This window comes from Liolophura sinensis, chromosome 11 (genome assembly GCF_032854445.1).
Source record: "Liolophura sinensis isolate JHLJ2023 chromosome 11, CUHK_Ljap_v2, whole genome shotgun sequence".
Taxonomy (NCBI): domain Eukaryota; kingdom Metazoa; phylum Mollusca; class Polyplacophora; order Chitonida; family Chitonidae; genus Liolophura; species Liolophura sinensis.
The window spans coordinates 24,716,979-24,736,429 of record NC_088305.1 but is presented as its reverse complement, the minus strand read 5'-3'; the positions used below and the strand labels follow the sequence as shown (position 1 = coordinate 24,736,429).

At 41.4% G+C, this 19,451-nt stretch overlaps 1 protein-coding gene across 1 annotated transcript; it reads right to left on the bottom strand.

Moving 5' to 3' along the window:
- Positions 1-268: 268 nt before the first annotated feature.
- Positions 269-18,901, bottom strand: LOC135478227 (kelch-like protein 10). Its single transcript, XM_064758499.1, is given in 8 exon segments — positions 269-404; positions 8,688-8,724; positions 8,727-8,769; positions 11,074-11,174; positions 11,177-11,344; positions 14,331-14,500; positions 15,069-15,216; positions 17,938-18,901. Coding segments are annotated over 8 exon segments (1,767 nt in total).
- Between the last annotated feature and the right edge of the window lie 550 nt (positions 18,902-19,451).

Genomic DNA, 19,451 nt, shown 5'->3' with positions numbered 1-19,451 from the left:
GTTTTTTTTTCCCCTTTTTCATTTTGTATAAATATTTATAGAAGCTGCGAAATTGTTAGATTATACATGTTATCCATGAGCACTACACTAAGTTCGCATTAGAAATATTTGTTTCATTTCTGACGGACCTAAAACTGTACAATATATTCTAAAAGCAAGTGATAAAATATTTCAAAAGATGCAATATTTAGCCTATAATTCTATACATCTTCCTATATCACAAATAAATTCTAAACAAAACAGTAAGCATGTGGAAAGAGACGGATGTCTAGGTCTTCCTCCTCTTTGCGCTCTCTTCTTTACTCTCGCGGTTTTTGTGGATGTAATCCCGCACATTCGGAAGTCCTGTTACTACGCATGCGCTCAAAGCACTCCGGTATATGTTCATATCGGTTGCGTCATACCTGCAAACAGAAGAGACAAATCCTTAACCATGATTGCCTCTGATAAGAAAAGGAGTTCTGTTTTGTATGGGGCCTTCTTTCATTTATTTATCTATTTCATTGGTGTTCTACGACGTACTCAAGAATACTTCACTTATACGACGGTGGACAGCATTATAGTCTGAGGAAACCGGGAAGATCCAGGGGGAAGCCCACGACCACCCGCAGGTTGCTGAAAGACCTTCCCACGTGCGGTCGGAGAGGAAGTGAAAAAAAAAAAGAAAACGGATTGCTAGGCGTCAGACCACGTGAGATTTGTAGCGTTAAGCCAGCCGTAAATATTAATACAAGTCTCATCCTAATACAAAGTAAATTACACTTTAGTCCAAACTAAAGTTAATACCGGGCTTAAGTCCTATTACACCTCAGAACAACTGGGCACAGAACAAGAAATGGCTTTGCGGAACTGGTCTATGTGCGCGCTATGCGTTATGACATTTGAAGTAGCGTACAGACCTAAGTCTCGCATGACGTCATATACAACGACATAAAATTCTTTGCACCGATCTATCTGTGCGTCACGTCACGGTACCTTTCCTTTTGCACAGCAAGTTATGACATCATATCACAAAGTTTGCAACGTCACAAAAATGTCACGAACGATGAAGTCAAGCGGATCAGCCGCTATTTTTCCAAAATGTCTATAGAGCTGACTACAAGGGATTTTTTCTTTCTTTGTAACATAAAGCAACGTATCAAACTTTTATTGTTTTATTAATCACATTTGCATGTCCAGATTATATTTGTGGACTGACCATTCAGAGATGTTCTGGTGATTCGTCTCTTATAATCTTAAGCTGCTACTTTAGTTCTTTCTATGTATAGGTTTTCCAGGACTCTAGCCATGTCTGGGAAAACCTTTTGTGTAAACTGTTTCCATGACTTTCTTGGCAATATACAAAACAATGCAGCAGTTGGATTTAATCAGAACTGCGGAAGTTAACAAACTGACCTCATATTGTCAATCCCACTACACATCCCAAAATGCCTTACGACAGTGACGTCATTGTTATTTATTCTACTAGTGTATAATTTCTATACTTTTACTCTAAAAAAACAATCTGTTAAATTTAAACGAAGGTTTGTTGTCTGAATGATGGCAGAATGTATTCTGTTTTGGTCGCAGATTATTCGGTTAAATATAGTACACTATCGACATAAAATCGCATTAGACTAACAGAATATTATGTTGAATACGACATAGTATTATCTTACAACAGAATACATTGTAGTATGCCTCAGACAACAGACTTTCAGATAAAATGAACAGATTATTTTTTTGGTGTATCAGTGTTGCAGCAAAGCATGGTTTGCTGCAAGATTTTACCTTTGCTTCTCTTCTCTAAGATGTTTCTATACCTTTTTTAATATTTTTCTGAATGTTTGTATTGTTTTCTGAACATTGTTAACTCTTGTAATTGTCCATGCTAACGAACCTCTGTATAAGAAATAATGATGCATTATAATTACCGATGAATAAAAAATTTAACCGATTTAGTTTGGCCATTTCAAAAGAGGACGATATTGTGAACCTGTTTGAACCTTATACAGAATGAGGTTGGTGTATTATTAAGAAGACACAGTGTCTGGAAATATCACAGGATAACATTTTGCCAATTGAAGCTGAACCTTGGTTCCCATGCCGTTACGCAAAAGAGTGTTGGATTTTGAGGACCACACCAACCGGTGTTAAAATTCGCAATGTTGTCTGGAAACGGATACGGACTTGTAGACAAAATACATCGACCTCCAAAGTCACAGTAAACAGTTTTGCGTCCCAGACGCTGCTTTCTGGAAGGACGAGGAGATTTGGGATCCGGCCAAAAAAATGCACAGCTCATTTGGAACCTAACGCCGCATCAAAGGGACAAATCAAGACAAGTCGAGACGGTGTGAACATTTGTGGGCTATTTACCAATCATCACGTATCAGTCTACAGCTTTGGCGAGGGTCTTACTCAAAAGTAGTGGTTCGCTAACGAGATTCCGGCCCAACGGGGAGCCGGGCCTGCAGCGGCGCGCGCTAACCTCGTCAGTCTGGCGATAAACCCAGTCGTAGATAAGGAAGCGGGCTATATTGGAATGTACCTGATGACCCAAGCCAAAGGCCTAGCCAAAGCTGGTGTTTTTTCCCCACGGAAACCTGAATAAAAGCCGTCACTGGTTGGAGCCCTTGTGCGAAAAGAAATCGTTCAACATGACAAGGCTTTACTCTGTACACAAAACACCTACAATATAATTAAAGAAGTACAGCTCAGATTTCGATGACCCCAACCACTGTTCACATTTTATCATCAGAAGGAAAATAATATCCCTTTTATGTCCGGTATTCTTTAATCCATCTTAGAGAAAAGCGAATCGTGAGTTCGAATCTAGCATCAGACGTGACATTCAGTGAGAGGAAACCCGAGAAGTGCTGTGGTTCCCAGCCAACTTTGTCCTGCGTCCACCGGGCACACATTATATAACATGGCCGCCATGGTATTTATGAAAAATTCCAGTGTATGATATAAGCCACTATTCAAATAAGTGTATATTACAAGTTTGTGCTTAAAAGGGTGTAGGCGGCATGATTGAAAAGTGAAATTGAAAAGCTATTTTACTCGGAGATAAGAAACACAATTATTTTTTTCAGCAAAAAGCATATGGACAAATCTGTCGATCGAGATAACACTAAAATTTGATGCAAACTTATGCGTCAATGGAGTATCGCGTTTTTTAACCTCTGGTCCCAAATTTAACGGGGGATTAAGCTTCTACCCTACAGCAGGTCTTGCTATTGGCATTATGGTCATTGTGACAACGCTCTGCAAATTTGCCAAGTCCATCGTCAGGTGTATTCATTTAAGAACAAAGAGAAACTTCACTTAATGCGAAGTGCATAGGCAACTGCATGTGTGTGTGACCTTATACATTTTGTTTTTATTTAGTTATCTCATTTACCGCGGGTAGGTGAAACCGTAACCCATAATCGTTCATTCATTCGATCTAAAATGTATCTGCTAATTATAACACAAAGTCTGTTGCCTGAGTGATGTTAGAATGTATTCTGTTATTATAACACAATATTCTGTCATATTCAACATAATATTCTGTTAGTCTAATAGAATCTTGTGTGTTGAATTAATAGAATACGTGTGTGACATTTAACGCAACCATCTGCTGCAATAACAGAATACATTCTAGCATCACTCAGACAACAGAGTTTCTACAACAGATTAATTTTTTGAGTGTTGGGCTATAGCAATCGGAATCACTCGTACATAAGCTATCCCCAGGGAATAAAATAGCAGTTGGTTTTTGCAACAATATATTGAAGGTTTCTTCCTAGTGTTCTTGACAATTACTTGACGTGCAGTCTGGCTTACTGACGCATATACAATCCAGACAGCCCTTCCTATCGCAGAAAGCCATCGTCTTTAATCAGCCCTGACGTTAAGGGGGAGTGTTCTCAAGGCTGCTTTGTGGGGGCTAATCTTCATATACAGAAGGTGTTAAGCTCCCTATTACAGACGTCTCGGTTAATAGCCGGGAGGCCCGACCCAGGCGTTTAATGTCGTCGTCTCTCGTATCACAGATCTGAATTCCACCGCTCAATTAAGAACGTAAAACAGTCCTGCACCGTCTCAACCCGCCACGAGAGAGCAGAGAGAGCAAAAAAATAACACAGCACCAAAGCTAGAGGGGTTTGGCCTACAACCCCCGTGGCAACTTAACCGCAAACAAGCCTAATCTCCTTTTTCTTGTCTATTTCCGTGTTTCTTTTTGTCACCTTTTTAAAAGAGTGCGTTAATTGATGTGCGTAAGACGAATATTAAATTACATGTCTGAACTGAAATCAGGCACTTGAAGCAGACAGGTACTTGAAGTTTCTACATGCAGGTATCTAACACTCTGTAGATACCCTTTCCATTAGTTTGTTCTGAATTAAAATCAGGTTTTATATTGAGGCAAACAGGAGATCAGTCAGAGGGAGTGTTTCAGATACTGAATTTTGTTGATCCACAGAGGCCATAAAAGTATGAAGTTGTTGTAAAAATTGCACAGGAGCATGTGTTTAACATACACGGGTCAAACGAGAGTTTCATCAGAATTTGTGCTATCAACATAGTGGGTGGCACTGGGGGGTAGATGGTAGTGTGTGAGAAGTAGGAGTGGGCGGGTGGGTGGTTGTGAACAGAAAGTAGTGATGTGTGGTAGTGGATTAAAAGTAGTTGTGGTGGGAGGGGGAAGTTATGGATGGGTGTTGTTTGTGGATTAGAAGTAGTGGTGGTGGGAGGGGGAAATTATGAATGCGCGTTGTTTGTGAATAAGAAGTAGTGGTGGTGAGAGGGGTAAGTTATGGATGGGCGTTGTTTGTGGATAAGAAGTAGTGGTAGTGGGAGAGGAAATTATGGATGGGCGTTGTTTGTGGATAAGAAGTAGTGGTGATGGGAGGGGGAAATTATGAATGGGCGTTGTTAATGGATAAGAAGTAGTGGTGATGGGAGGGGAAGTTATGGATGGGCGTTGTTTGTGGATAAGAAGTAGTGGTGGTGAGAGGGGGGAGTTATGGATGGGTATTGTTTGTGGATAAGAAGTAGTGGTGGTGGGAGGGGAAATTATGGATGGGCGTTGTTTGTGGATAAGAAGTAGTGGTGATGGGAGGGGGAAATTATGAATGGGCGTTGTTTGTGGATAAGAAGTAGTCGTGGTGGGAGGGGGAAGTTATGGATGGGTGTTGTTTGTCGATAAGAAGTAGTGGTGGTGAAAGGGGGAAGTTATGGATGGGCGTTGTTTGTGGATAAGAAGTAGTAGGGGTGGAAGGGGGAAGTTATGGATGGGCGTTGTTTGTGGATAAGAAGTAGTGGTGATGGGAGGGGGAAGTTATTCATGGGTATTGTTTGTGGATAAGAAGTAGTGGTGGTGGGAGGGGAAATTATGGATGGGCGTTGTTTGTGGATAAGAAGTAGTGGTGATGGAGGGGGAAATTATGAATGGCGTTGTTTGTGGATAAGAAGTAGTCGTGGTGGAGGGGGAAGTTATGGATGGGTATTGTTTGTGGATAAGAAGTAGTGGTGGTGGGAGGGGGAAGTTATGGCTGGGCGTTATTTGTGGATAAGAAGTAGACGTGATGGGAGGGGGAAAATTATGGATGGGTGTTGTTTGTCGATAAGAAGTAGTGGTGGTGAAAGGGGGAAGTTATGTATGGGCGTTGTTTGTGGATAAGAAGTAGTGGTGGTGGGAGGGGAAGTTATGGATGAGTATTGTTTGTGGATAAGAAGTAGTGGTGGTGGGAGGGGAAAGTTATGGATGGGCGTTGTTTGTGGATAAGAAGTAGTGGTGGTGGGAGGGGGAAGTTATGGATGGGCGTTGTTTGTGAATAAGAAGTAGTGGTAGTGGGAGGGGGAAGTTATGGATAGGCATTGTTTGTGGATAAGAAGTAGTCCTGGTGGGAGGAGGAAGTTATGGATGGGTGTTGTTTGTGGATAAGAAGTAGTGGTGGTGGGAGGAGGAAGTTATGGATGGGCGTTGTTTTGCGATCAGAAGTAGTGGTGGTACGAAGGGAAGTAATGGATGGCTTTGTTTGTGGATAAGAAGTAGTGGTGATGGGAGGGGGAAATTATGGATGAGCGCTGTTTGTGAATAAGAAGTAGTGGTGGTGGGAGAGGGAAGTTATGGATGGGCGTTGTTTGTCAATAAGAAGTAGTGGTGGTGGGAGAGGGAAGTTAAGGATGGGCGTTGTTTGTGGATAAGAAGTAGTGGGTGGGGAGGAGGGAAGTTATGGATGGGCGTTGTTTGTCGATAAGAAGTAGTGGTGGTGGGAGAGGGAAGTTATGGATGGGCGTTGTTTGTGGATAAGAAGTAGTGGTGGTGGGAGAGGGAAGTTATGGATGGGCGTTGTTTGTGGATAAGAAGTAGTGGTGGTGGGAGAGGGAAGTTATGGATGGGCGTTGTTTGTGGATAAGAAGTAGTTGTGGTGCGAGGGAAAGTAATGGATGGGTGTTGTATGTGGATAAGAAGTAGTCGTGGTGGGAGAAGTAGTCGTGGTGAGAAGGGGAAGTTATGGATGGTGTTGTTTGTGGATAAGAAGTAGTCGTGGTAGGAGAAGTAGTGGTGGTGAGGAAGGGGGAAGTTATGGATGGTGTTGTTTGTGGATAAGAAGTAGTGGTGGTGGGAGGGGAAAGTTATGATGGGCGTTGTTTTTAAAAAAGAAGTAGTGGTTGTTGGAGAAGTAGTGGTGGTGGGAAGGGAAGTTATGGATGGGCGTTGTTTGTGAAAAAGGGGTAGTAGTGGTGGGAGGTGGAAGTTATGGATGGGCGTTGTTTGTGGGTAAGAAGTAGTCGTAGTGAGAGGAGGAATTTATGGATGGGCATTGTTTGTGGATAAGAAGTAGTGGTGGTGGGAGGGGAACTTATGGATGGGCGTTGTTTGTGGATAAGACGTAGTCGTGGTGGGAGGGGGAAGTGATGGATGGGCATTGTTGTGGATAAGAAGTAGTCATGGTGAGTGGGGGAAGTTTTGGATGGGTGTTGTTTGTGGATAAGAAGTAGTCGTGGTGGGATGGGGAAATTATGGATGGGCATTGTTTGTGGATAAAAAGTAGTTGTGGTGCGAGGGGAAGTTATGGATGGGAGTTGTTTGTTGATAAGAAGTAGTGGTGGTGCGAGGGGAAAGTTATGGATGGACATTGTTTGTGGATAAGAAGTAGTGGTGGTGGGATGGGGAAGTTATGGATGGGTATTGTTTGTGGATAAGAAGTAGTCGTGGTGGGAGGGGAAATTATGGATGGGCGTTGTTTGTCGATAAGAGTAGTGGTGATGGGAGGGGAAATTATGAATGGGCGTTGTTTGTGAATAAGAAGTAGTCGTGGTGGGAGGGGGAAGTTATGGATGGGTATTGTTTGTGGATAAGAAGTAGTGGTGGTGGGAGGGGGAAGTTATGGATGGGCGTTGTTTGTGGATAAGAAGTAGAGGTGATGGGAGGGGAAAGTTATGGCTGGGCGTTGTTTGTCGATAAGAAGTAGTGGTGATGGGAGGGGAAAGTTATGGATGGGCGTTGTTGTGGATAAGAAGTAGTGGTGGTGGGAGGGAGAAAGTTATGGATGGGCGTTGTTTGTAGATAAGAAGTAGTGGTGGTGGGAGGCTGAAGTTGTGGTGGGAACTTGTGAGTGTGGGTGATAGTTTGTGGGTTGTGGGAGGTGGTGGATGAAAAGCAGTTTTAGTGAGTGGGTGTTAGTGTGTGAGAAATAGTTTGTGGGTTGTGGGAGGTGGTGGATGAAAAGCAGTTTTAGTGAGTGGGTGTTAGTGTGTGAGAAATAGTCGTGGTATGCGGACAGTATTGAGTAGAAAGTAGAGATGGGAAGTGGTGGGTGGTAGTGATAGCAGGCTTATTTAACGAGTGCCTCGCGTTTCTTTATTCTTTCGGTTTTTATCTGATAAAAAAACATTTGAAACTTGTGATTGTACTTTTAACTGTACTTGTAACTGTTGAACGTACAGAAATGCAAAGGCCACAGTTCATTGTAGACGGCTACTGTTTTGTCCTTACTGTTATGATGTCCCGCTTTTAACGGCCGCAATTTTCAAATTCACTTATATAGTTCGACCTTATAGATGATCCCTAAACAGAACAGAACCTGCTGCCAATTTTGATACGACGACAGTAGCACTTTAATGGCAATCTCGTTTTGAGGATTTTTTTTTTTTTTCAAAATAGGCAGTTTGGTTGAAGAGTTTAGTCATGCGCTCAGTAATTTGCAATCCGCGCGGTTGAATTACACTGTTCGACTGAAGCAAAAAGATTGCCCTTCTTTCTCGGGAAATATACACTTAACATTTTTTTCTACTATGGTTGATTTTTATCGTTTTACGGTTTTTTTGGACTTCTGAATGTGTGGTGTGAAGAATCAAAGGAGATCTACCTATAGATGATCAAAAGCTTCAAAGTATGACCCACTAAATACGTGTGGAAAATGTCATCGTTGTCACTAAGACCATTGCATTGCAAGTATCGACGATAGTTGGATTTAGTATGGGAAGCCCAGCGCAGTAGCCACAAATGCAACTGGAAGTCAACCGCAGCTTCAGTTAAAAGTACAAATTACCACACTTCAGACAAAGGGACAATACTCTCCAATTCTGACCCCTGTGTGAGTGGTGGAAAATCGTTTAAAAAATCCTGGATCCGGATGCCGATCCACAGCGTATGGACAGAAAACGTAACCTCGTTGGCGCGGATGTAATAAGACCTATAAGTGACTTACCATTCGTCAGATGTGGAGTCATAGCACTCAACGTTATGACCCCGTTAAATCCACCAATCGCGAAGATCATGTCATCGATAACCTGTTGGAAAGATAGAACAGAAACTGTCATTGGTTGAACCATAATTACTCATTCTACGCAAGAATTTAAAGAGCTATACAAAATTGTCTTTGTCTTAAAGTGATACAGAATCGACGCTGATTGACTGACAGTGGAAATAAGGTTTCCTGGGTTAAACCCTCATGCCTTGGTTACGCTTGAATAAATCTGCCATTCATGAAATTCAACCTAGGCTGGACATAGCGTGGACTTGTCTATCTCTTTCACCAGCCAATCAGAAACGATTCTGTATCTCTTTATGTCAGAATCACAACGGTGGACAGAAAAAAATACTAGCATATTCACAGATCTGATATCTGTATCATTTCTTCCCAGGTTAGCTTTCAGAAATACAGTTTATGAGGAAACTAAGCTGGGAACATGGCTAACCGATCTCAGAGCTAGCATACGCAATGCTTAAGGGATACCAGGAAGTTCAAATGTGATGTCTTTTGAACTAATATCTAGGCCTCCACTCCAAACTAGACATGTTCATCTAAAAATAGGGCTTGGCATTTAAAAGAAAGGGATAATACAGAGGATCGTGCTGATATATCTCGAAGACACTGTCATAACAACGTGAGTGAATAATGGATGTAGTTAGTCGGTTCACAGCGTGCGATGATAGTCTCCAACACACAAAAATACCAAGAATCTGGTTAGAGGACTATTTCGAGTGAATGAATAAAGAATGTAGCTAGGCTGTTCAGGACGAGTAATGATAATCGCCAACAAACCAAAATACCATGAATGCCTTTTTGTATTTGTTTATTTATTTATTTGATTGGCGTTTTATGCCGTACTCAAGAATATTTCACTTATACGACGGCGGCCAGCAACATGGTGAGAGGAAACATGGCAGAACCCGGGGTAAATTCACCACCATCTGCAGGATGTCAGCAGACCTTCCCACGTACGTCCGGAGAGGAAGCCAGTATGAGCTGGACTTAACCTCTCAGTGGAGGACCGCATTGGTAGCAGGCGAATGGTTCATTGCGCTGCGCTGGCGTGCTAACCCCCTCGCCCCGGAGGCCCCGGTAAGCCATTGACTCTGGTTTGGAGACCATTTCGAAATATGCAGTGCTGTAACTAACTCAGCCTGACTGACAGAACTATGACTAAAAATTGTCGGTGTACGACTCAATTCACCAGAGGTCTCTGCGAGCAAAGCAAATCGTTTCATAACACTAACACCCAACAAAAAATTTATTTATTTATTTGACTGGGTGTTTCACGTGGAATATTTCACTTATGCGACCGCAGCCAGCACTATGGTGGGGGAAAACGTACAGAGCCCGGGTGACACTCACGACCATCCGCGGGTTCTCAACGAAAGAAATGCTGAAATTTAAAACTGTACCCAAGCTGTAATGCAGCCTCAGGAAGGGTATAAGATGATAGAGGAATACAGACTGAATTTGGGATAAATTAATTAATATGTCGCAGTTCTTACATACATCAATAAGGTGAAATGTTCAACAGATTTTTGGTCAATACGCTGAAATGTTTAAATCGATTTTGCTCAATAAGATGACATGTTTAACCAATCTTTGGTCAATAAGGTGACATGTTTAACCAATCTTTGGTCAATAAGATGACATGTTTAACCAATCTTTGGTCAATACGATGACATGTTTAACCAATCTTTGGTAAATAAGATGACATGTTTAACAAATCTTTGGTCAATAAAGTAACATGTTTAACCCAATCTTTGGTCAATAAGATGACATGTTCACCCGATTGTTGGTCAGTACGATGACATTTTTAACCGATTTTTCGTTTCAGTATGGGTTTAAAGTGGATAGGACTGGTATACACAGAAGAAGGTCCAGCTGTACTCAGGATGAATAAACCAGATTTTGATATGTTCTTGAACAAAGCTATGGCATTCCAAATTTTTGGGTACATTCTGATCAAGTGGTAAAGAAACTTAAAGACAAAAAAAGCAATACTTCTTGTTCATGTTTTCAGGTCCTAAAGTGATGACGTGGAACACAATAAGAACCATGTCACACAGACTGGTTTTCCCTTTCAAACTGTAACAATCAGAAGGCAACAAAATTAAAATCCATATAACTAACGCTTAACACCTTCGAACCTTTTTCTGTCATGTAATCACTTATTTTATAATAAAAACCCAGGGGAGTCCAAATGCAGCACAAGTCGTACGCAGAAAGTAAAAAGAAATTTTTAAATGCCTAGATCATGTCATTATGATAAAAATATGGACATGCAGATAATTAATGTGCTTAGAGTATAGACTCTTGTTAAAGTCTCTGTTCGTACCTCAACAGCGAAGTTGCTTCTTGGGTTATACATCTCGGGAATTGTTTGCCAGGCATTGGCGGCAGGGTTATACTTTTCTCCTGTGTTCATTCGGGTGATTCGTTAAACCCGCCGAGGGCGTAGACAGAGCCTCGGTATGAGATGACGCTGACGCCACTGCGCCTGTTCCGCATTGGCGCGATGATTGTCCACTGATTGGTTGCTGGATCGAATACTTCCGCAGTGTTTAGGCATTCCTGACCGTTAAAACCTCCGCAAATGTAAATAACACCTGAAGAAAAAAGAACGGTTGTATAATACAAGAAGAAAAAATGGTCGAGGTGCGGTCACATGTAAGCTGCGACTGCAAATGTGCATTTGAATAAGGCACGCCATTGCTAAGCACGAGTACATCACTACCAGTAAACACAAAACAACAACAACGCAGGTCTCCCATTGAATGTCTGGGATCACGTTCTAACGTATAGATATTCATTCTATTCACTTAAGGCTCTCAAGAACATTTTTACTTTACTGGATGTCAAGAAAAGATATACTGAACCTAGAAGACAAAAGTCATGTACCGCACATCAAGAAGAGGGTGACAACGCCCAGGCATAAAGCACCTGGAGCGAATTAGCTCCGAGCGCCATATGGCGGTCATTGATAGTAACAGTATCCGCTTTTCGAGGAAACAACGAACGGATCGCATGATGAGATATGCCCGCCGTGGTTTCTTCATAGCAATGCCAAAAAGTGTGACTGCAAGCACGAGATACACTCTCTGCTATTATGAGAATGCGCGTAAAGAACACAGCCAATCAAATTTATGCACAGTAAATTAGGTGGTCTTCAACGACTTTATAAATACATTCTGGGAATACTGCATTTTCTTTAACATATCATATATACTCCCACCACAACGTAATGTTTTTTGGGTGAAGCCCATTCGATTGAACACCGAAGCTAGCAAAGTGACTGTGACTTGTTCTTCTATTGTGCTGTAGGGATTTGGGTCGTGTAGTTTAGCTTAATCATTTATTTATTTATTTATTTGATTGGTGTTTTACGCGTACTCAAGAATATTTCACTTCTACGACGGCGAACAGCATTTCCGGAGGAAACCGGGCAGAGCCTGGAGGAAACCCATGGCCACCCACTGGTTGCTGACAGTCCTTCCCACGTACAGCCGGAGCGTGTAGTTTGACCCCAATAATGTATACATATTGCGTGTATCAACCTTATAGTATCTTTTTCATCTGACCATTGCTCATTGCGTAAAATTCGATCCCGTAGAACTCGAGACCATAAATGTGTACATGATCATGTATTTGCTACAGCTCCACGCTCATTTTGTTTTCATCATTTGCTGCTGTGTTCATCACCCCATTGTCATTAAGCGGGCATATCATACACATATGTTTTAATGCAATTCAGTGATGATGATAAACCATTATGCATTATAAGTGCTTTCAGTGTTTACCTATTCTTAATAATGTTGTGACATTTGGTGGTGAGATTTGCCACGGTGACTGGGTGCCGTCTAGACGCAGCCCAGCTGTGATCACTATTAGAGCTTGCCTTCCTCAGATGTGGTTCAGTCAAGACTGGTCACTTTGATGTCATTTTTATGCTGTCTATAAATTCACAATGTGTTGAAAGCTAGCTTCCTGGTTAGATTTAATTACCAACAATGTGCGTGGTGAAGCCTGGGAACGGCTATGTCCTCCCCACTGTATGTAAAGAAATTCGGTCTAACAAAGGATGAGTAGTTGTTTGGCAGAGAAACTGTGTGTTCGTCTTATTATGTTTTGTTCTGATACAAGTTCCGTCCAGCTACATAATAAACGTCCTTTACCAAAAGAAAAACGACCATACCTTTGTTGAAATAGAAGAAACTACCCATAACTACAACTCGATCTGTAACGTGCACTAAGTTTGATTTCGGAATAATCAACTGTTCTTTAAAAAATGATATGCGAAAAGCCGTCCATAACAGGACAAAACGGTCAGATTTGGTTATCTTATATCAGTAGCATATGGGGCTACATATGCTATCAGCTTGCCATTCAGTATGACAAACTCTTTTGGAAAAAGTCAGGATCACTGTCAAAGTCTAAAACAGGGCAAAAACGGCCATAATTTTGCCGTAAATGGACCACATGGCTCAAGAATTTGATCTGTAAGGCGTTATAGTGAAGCTATCTATAATACATGTACCGAATTTCACTTGAACATGAAAACTGTTTTCTAGGGAGAAAACAGAAAACTGCTATTTGATGTACAGACATACTGATGGACTCGCTAAATTACGGACTGACGCACGAGGTGTAAACCTATAGTACCCTCCGGTACCAGTAGGCAAGTAACTACTTAAGTCCCAGATCTTATATGCAGGCCCCCTTGGCCAAAGTTGATTTCGAATGCACACCCAAGAAGTTCTTAGTAATCGAGGCTACACGAGACCAGAAGTTACGTTTCCGGCTTTCGGAAATATAGCAGAGATCGCAGGAAGTAGCGTTTGTCACCCAACATGAGTATATTTATAAACACCCATCACTGTCATTCATACAACTGAAGGTGGCTTACATATTGTGTCGATAATAAAAAATGACAGGGGACACAATCTCGCCGACACTTTAGTTATTGCTGTAAATGAGAGTGCGCTCCCTTGAATCGCCCACGCAACGTAGCCCGTGAAAACGAGTCCGAATAGCCCACACAATTAATTACACAGGACGTCATTAACTGGCCATATGATATCTAGAAAGGTGTGTTGATATATTAGGACTGTTTAAATTAAATCTGATATTCAGATTCCAACCTAAATAGTTCAAGCCTTTCTAACTATACTCAAAATTTGTTACCTAGTTGGGTTGAAAATTCTTGAGTATGACGTTAAGCATCATTCCAAAACATAGATAAACAGAACTGAATATATCACATAGGCTGACGAGGTATCTGCTAACCTTTTCCCAGATGACCACTATTATATAGTTGAAATATTCTTGAGTGTACAGGGCTGTTGAATAAAACAGAAATCAATTAAAACCAAATGAAATCAATCAATTAATCAGTCACTCAAAAAAAATAATAATAATAAAAACCAACCAACCAATTAATCACTGATGTATCAATCGTGTCAGTATTGCATGAATTGCATGAATGGCTTTTACCACAAATATATTTTGGTGTTGGACTTAAAAATAAAATAAAAACTTTTCAGCTTTTAACTTTACTGTCCAGTGTGACCGCACAATGTGTCAACATGTACCGACCGTTGAGCGCGGTGGCGTTGGCGTCACTCCTCTGCTGGTGCATCGGCTGGATCATGCTCCACTGGTTGTTTTCCGGCGTGTATCGCTCCGCGGTGTTCTGCCGGAAGTGACCGTCGAACCCACCCATAGCGTAAATCTTTCCGTCTAGTACGGCAACGCTGACATAGCATCTACAATAGTGACATATTATACTGTTCTTATTCATATTAGGCCTTTACAATATTAGTTGTCCACACTCAGGAGAAATAACATTGTACTGCACGGTGTTCATACGTACAGATTTAGCATACTTAAATCATGAAGATTAATCATACAAAATGATTATTTCATTTATTTATTTGATTGTTGTTGGGAGGAATTATTGTTCATTAAGGTGGGAGGAAACCAGGAAGAGCCCTGGGGAAACCCACGACCATCCGCAGGTTACTGAAAGACCTTCCCTTGTACCCCCGGAGAGGAAGGCAGCATGAGCTGGGACTTGAAAAAAACAGCGACGGCATTGGTGAGATGCTCGCTAGCACGCTGATTTGTTTAAGGGAACGTTTAAGAATGAGGGTTAGTTTCATGGATGGAGGAAACCGGAGTAATTTGGAGTCAGCAGTCTGATTGTGTTCTGTTTTGTATCAAACAAGACATGCATCTGCACGGTAACCCACCGGTACCCATTGTCTACCATTCCTACAGGCATTGTGTTTATATTCGCGTTTAGAAACCAAATACGTAAATAAGAGGACTAACCGCCTGGCGTTCATGGGTGCCACTTCGGACCATTCTTTGGAGGCGGGATCAAAACACCGGCAACTGTTGAAGTAGTCCATGCCGTCAAATCCGCCGATGACGTAAATTCTTCTGTTCATCGTTGCCGTGCCGTGATAAGCGCGCGGCCCTGTTATGACAGAATAGATTGTTCAGTTTTGCTTCAAGGGAAAGGAAATACGAGAACAACGTATATGTCAGGTGAAAGACTATTTAACATTGTCCAGGAAAATGGTTAGATATATTTTCATTTGTCTTCCGAGGGAGTAAAGTGCCCGCTTCTAATAACAGTAGGTAGTTGGTTATAGGAGCCAACGGAGATCGATCAAATCACATCCGTTTTTGACTTGAAATTGTTTGTTTCAAGGTCAGTTCCGAATCTGTAATAATATCCATAGCTTTGTATTATTTAAAAGCAATTTGAATACAAAAGTCCTACAGTCGTCAAATTAGTGAGACGTCACAGATTACAATATGCCTAGAAAACAAAACCACATAGAATTCAATGTTTCAAATGGTTTTTTAAACATAAATAAATAAAACGAACTACTTTTTGGGTGGCTTTTTCTCTGATATATACTGAGCATGTGATGTCTTTGCCTTTTATTAAATATTTAATTACAATTACATTATCACACCGACACAACTTGGTTTGGCGGACAGGGATAAATACCAAAGGTTTTGGCACTTAATATTAAATAGGGTAAAAACCGTAAAAACCTTAATTGCAGTCAGTTATTTATTTATTTATTTATTATATTGGTGTTTAAGCCGTGCTCAAGAATATTTCTCTTATGCGACGGTGGCCAGCATTGTGGTAGAAGGAAACCGGGTGGATCCCGGAGGAAACCCACGATCAACCGCATGTTGCTGACAGGACTTCCCATGAACGGCCAGAGAGGAAGCCAGCATGAGCACAGAGACCGCATTGGTCAGAGGTTCCTGGGTCATTGCGCCGCGCTGGCACGTTGACCACTGCTGGCCACGGTGAGCCTCTACAATCAACTATAAAAGCGAAGAAAATTATTTGCATTCAGATGTAGCCTGTGAAATTATTCAAATACTCTTATTCAGCAATTATTATTAAATTTTATGAATCCATCTTCAAAAATATGTTCAAAAAAGACCGACCCGACACAACGACTTACTTAGGCCTGAAATCAGTCTAAAACCTTTCAATATGTCCCACGTTAAGGCTTGAATGATGAGAGACATACATACATTTCACCAAATGAACAACTTTAGGTAAGGGAAAAGAAAGGTAATTTGATATGATACATAGGGTAATATGTCTCAAAAACAAAAATGCATGTATGAATAAGAAAATATGTTTTATCACCGCAAATCAAACAATAAAAAAGTCTCCGTTTTCAGAAAATAACAAAGAAAATGTAATATAAAATAATGCTAACGAATAGTTTAATTGTCTTTTCCTTTAAGGAAGAACAAATATATGAACAGCAAAGATGGAATGATTTCATATCTATGAACAGGGAGGAATGGATTTAAACACACTAACATCGAAGAATGAATCACTGAACATACCTGTATATGAACAGGGAGGAATGGATTTAAACACACTAACATCGAAGAATGAATCACTGAACATACGTGTATATGAACAGAGAGGAATGGATTTAAACACACTAACATCGAAGAATGAATCACTGAACATACCTGTATATGAACAGGGAGGAATGGATTTAAACACACTAACATCGAAGAATGAATCACTGAACATATCTGAATATGAACAGAGAGGAATGGATTTAAACACACTAACATCGAAGAATGAATCACTGAACATACCTGTATATGAACAGGGAGGAATGGATTTAAACACACTAACATCGAAGAATGAATCACTGAACATATCTGAATATGAACAGGGAGGAATAGATTTCAACACACTAACATCGAAGAATGAATCACTGAACATACGTGTATATGAACAGGGAGGAATGAATGAATCTTTGTGCAACATGAATAAGTGAGAACACACTATAAGAGCAAAGAATGAATGAATATAGGTGTATATAAACAGCAACAGGAATTAAGGAATATACGAACAGCGAAGAATGAATGTATATCTATAGGACATCAAGGGATGAATGAATATCTATAGGACATCAAGGGATGAATGAATATCTATAGGACATCAAGGGATGAATGTATATCTATAGGACATCATGGGATGAATGTATATCTATAGGACATCATGGGAAGAATGAATATCTATAGGACATCATGGGATGAATGAATATCTATAGGACATCATGGGATGAATGTATATCTATAGGACATCAAGGGATGAAAGAATATCTATAGGACATCATGGGATGAATGTATATCTATAGGACATCAAGGGATGAATGAATATCTATAGGACATCAAGGGATGAATGAATATCTATAGGACATCATGGGATGAATGGATATCTATAGGACATCATGGGATGAATGAATATCTATAGGACATCAAGGGAAGAATGAATATTTGTGCAAAGGGAATGAATGTGAACACAAACATATACCTGTATATAAACAGGTATATAAACAGGAAGGAAATAATGAATATACGAACGGCAAATAATGAAGGAATATATATATTTAAGTATATCAAATAGTGAGTTAACATTCGTACAGAGATTAGGAATGAACGAGTACACTGGATAAGTCATTCTTATGGATACACAATTTCTTGGTGTATTTCCATCCCAACTTCTAAATGCCACTCAAATAAGCTAATGAACGAGTACATACGGGCAGCAACGGATGAACAAGTGTGTGAACAGCTTTAGATATGAATGAAAATATGAATAACATACACAAGGAAAAATAGAGCCACTGACCTGTGTCAACTGCATCGCAGACCACCCATCTGTCGGCGCGGGTGTCGTACGTCTCGACGACATTTGTGGGACTGCCACCACTCCATCCTCCCACGACGAACAGGATCTCGTGAGGCACGCGTGGTCGAGACAATGGGTTAGACATGTCCACCTCCTTCTCTTCATCCATGTCCAGGTCGTACAGAAACTTCAGTGTCTCGATGACGAGCGGCTTGCAGTTCTCGTTGTCCTTGACGTAGTTGTGAGATTTGACAGTCTCTACGAAGAACTGCGTGGACAGCAGCCCGAGTCGGATGGTCCGCAGGAGTCGCGCCATGTTGTGTTTGCGCCTCTCCGGATCATAATCGATCCATCGAAGAGCTGCCTCGAACACAAGTTCTTCGTTACGCACATTGAGATCATCAGAGCTCAGGATGTCTTCGAGCTCGTCGATAGTCAGTTGGAGGTACTCATTGCTGCTGGTGAAGACCTCCTGGAAGTTGTACATCAGGAATTTATGGGCCGTCCTCTCGAGTGTGTGACAGAAGTAAGCTTTGGAGAAGGATCGAATCCCAACGCAATTCTCCGGAGAGAGCTGGTTGATGAGATAGTCGGAACAGGCCTTGACGAGACCCATAACGTGGAACTGGTCGGCCGCCGGCAGGAGCTTCTCAACATTGTCCCCGCCGATGGGCGCCTCCCTGGTGTAGGCGTAGTCTATGATGATCTTCATGATTTCAGGAGACACACCTGGGATAATCACCTCTCTCTTGTCTGCACCGAACATGTCGTTGGTGAAGAGAGCTCTAAAGTAAGGGCTGCAAGCCGACATGATGGCTCTATGGACCATGAAATTTTCGTTGTCAACCTTGAGTACGGCGTCACAGAGCTGTCCAGTCTGTCTGAGCTCTGTAAGAACATTACAAGTCTGTACGCTCAGCCTCTTCTGTACAGGGTTCGCTTCCGCCTCATCTTTAAACTCCATAATTAATCCTCTTTGCGATATAAAGCCAGTTTTATCCCCACGGATACACCGTAAGACTTGTTTCAAGTCTTTCCCTTCTCCTTTTGGCACAAGCGTATTCTCTGCTTCCCCAGAAACAATACGCTGACGTCACTTGACGTAAAACGTAACAATCAAGCGCTTCTGTGATTCGACGATACACGCGGCCATTGGCCTTACGTGACAATGAGTTGACGTTGGAAACCGAGGTCGTATATAGCGGGCGCGCGTGCATGGACACGCCTTCTTGACACACGACGTCTTGGCTGTATATAGTGACGTTCATGGCGTCATTTTCGCTGATCGCATTCCTTGTTACGCAACGTCACAATAGACAGTAATAACCATTGTTTGAAAAGTTCAAATGGCGTACCTCTTCTGTTTGACACAATTACCATGGCATTTTCAAATTTTGCCCCCTTATCTATTCATGGTGAAATATGAACTCCCCACCATTGTACACCGTGTCTTGATGCGGCTTTGTATCAGACGATCTCGGATCTTATTTTGCTAAGTGACGTGTTTCTCTCCG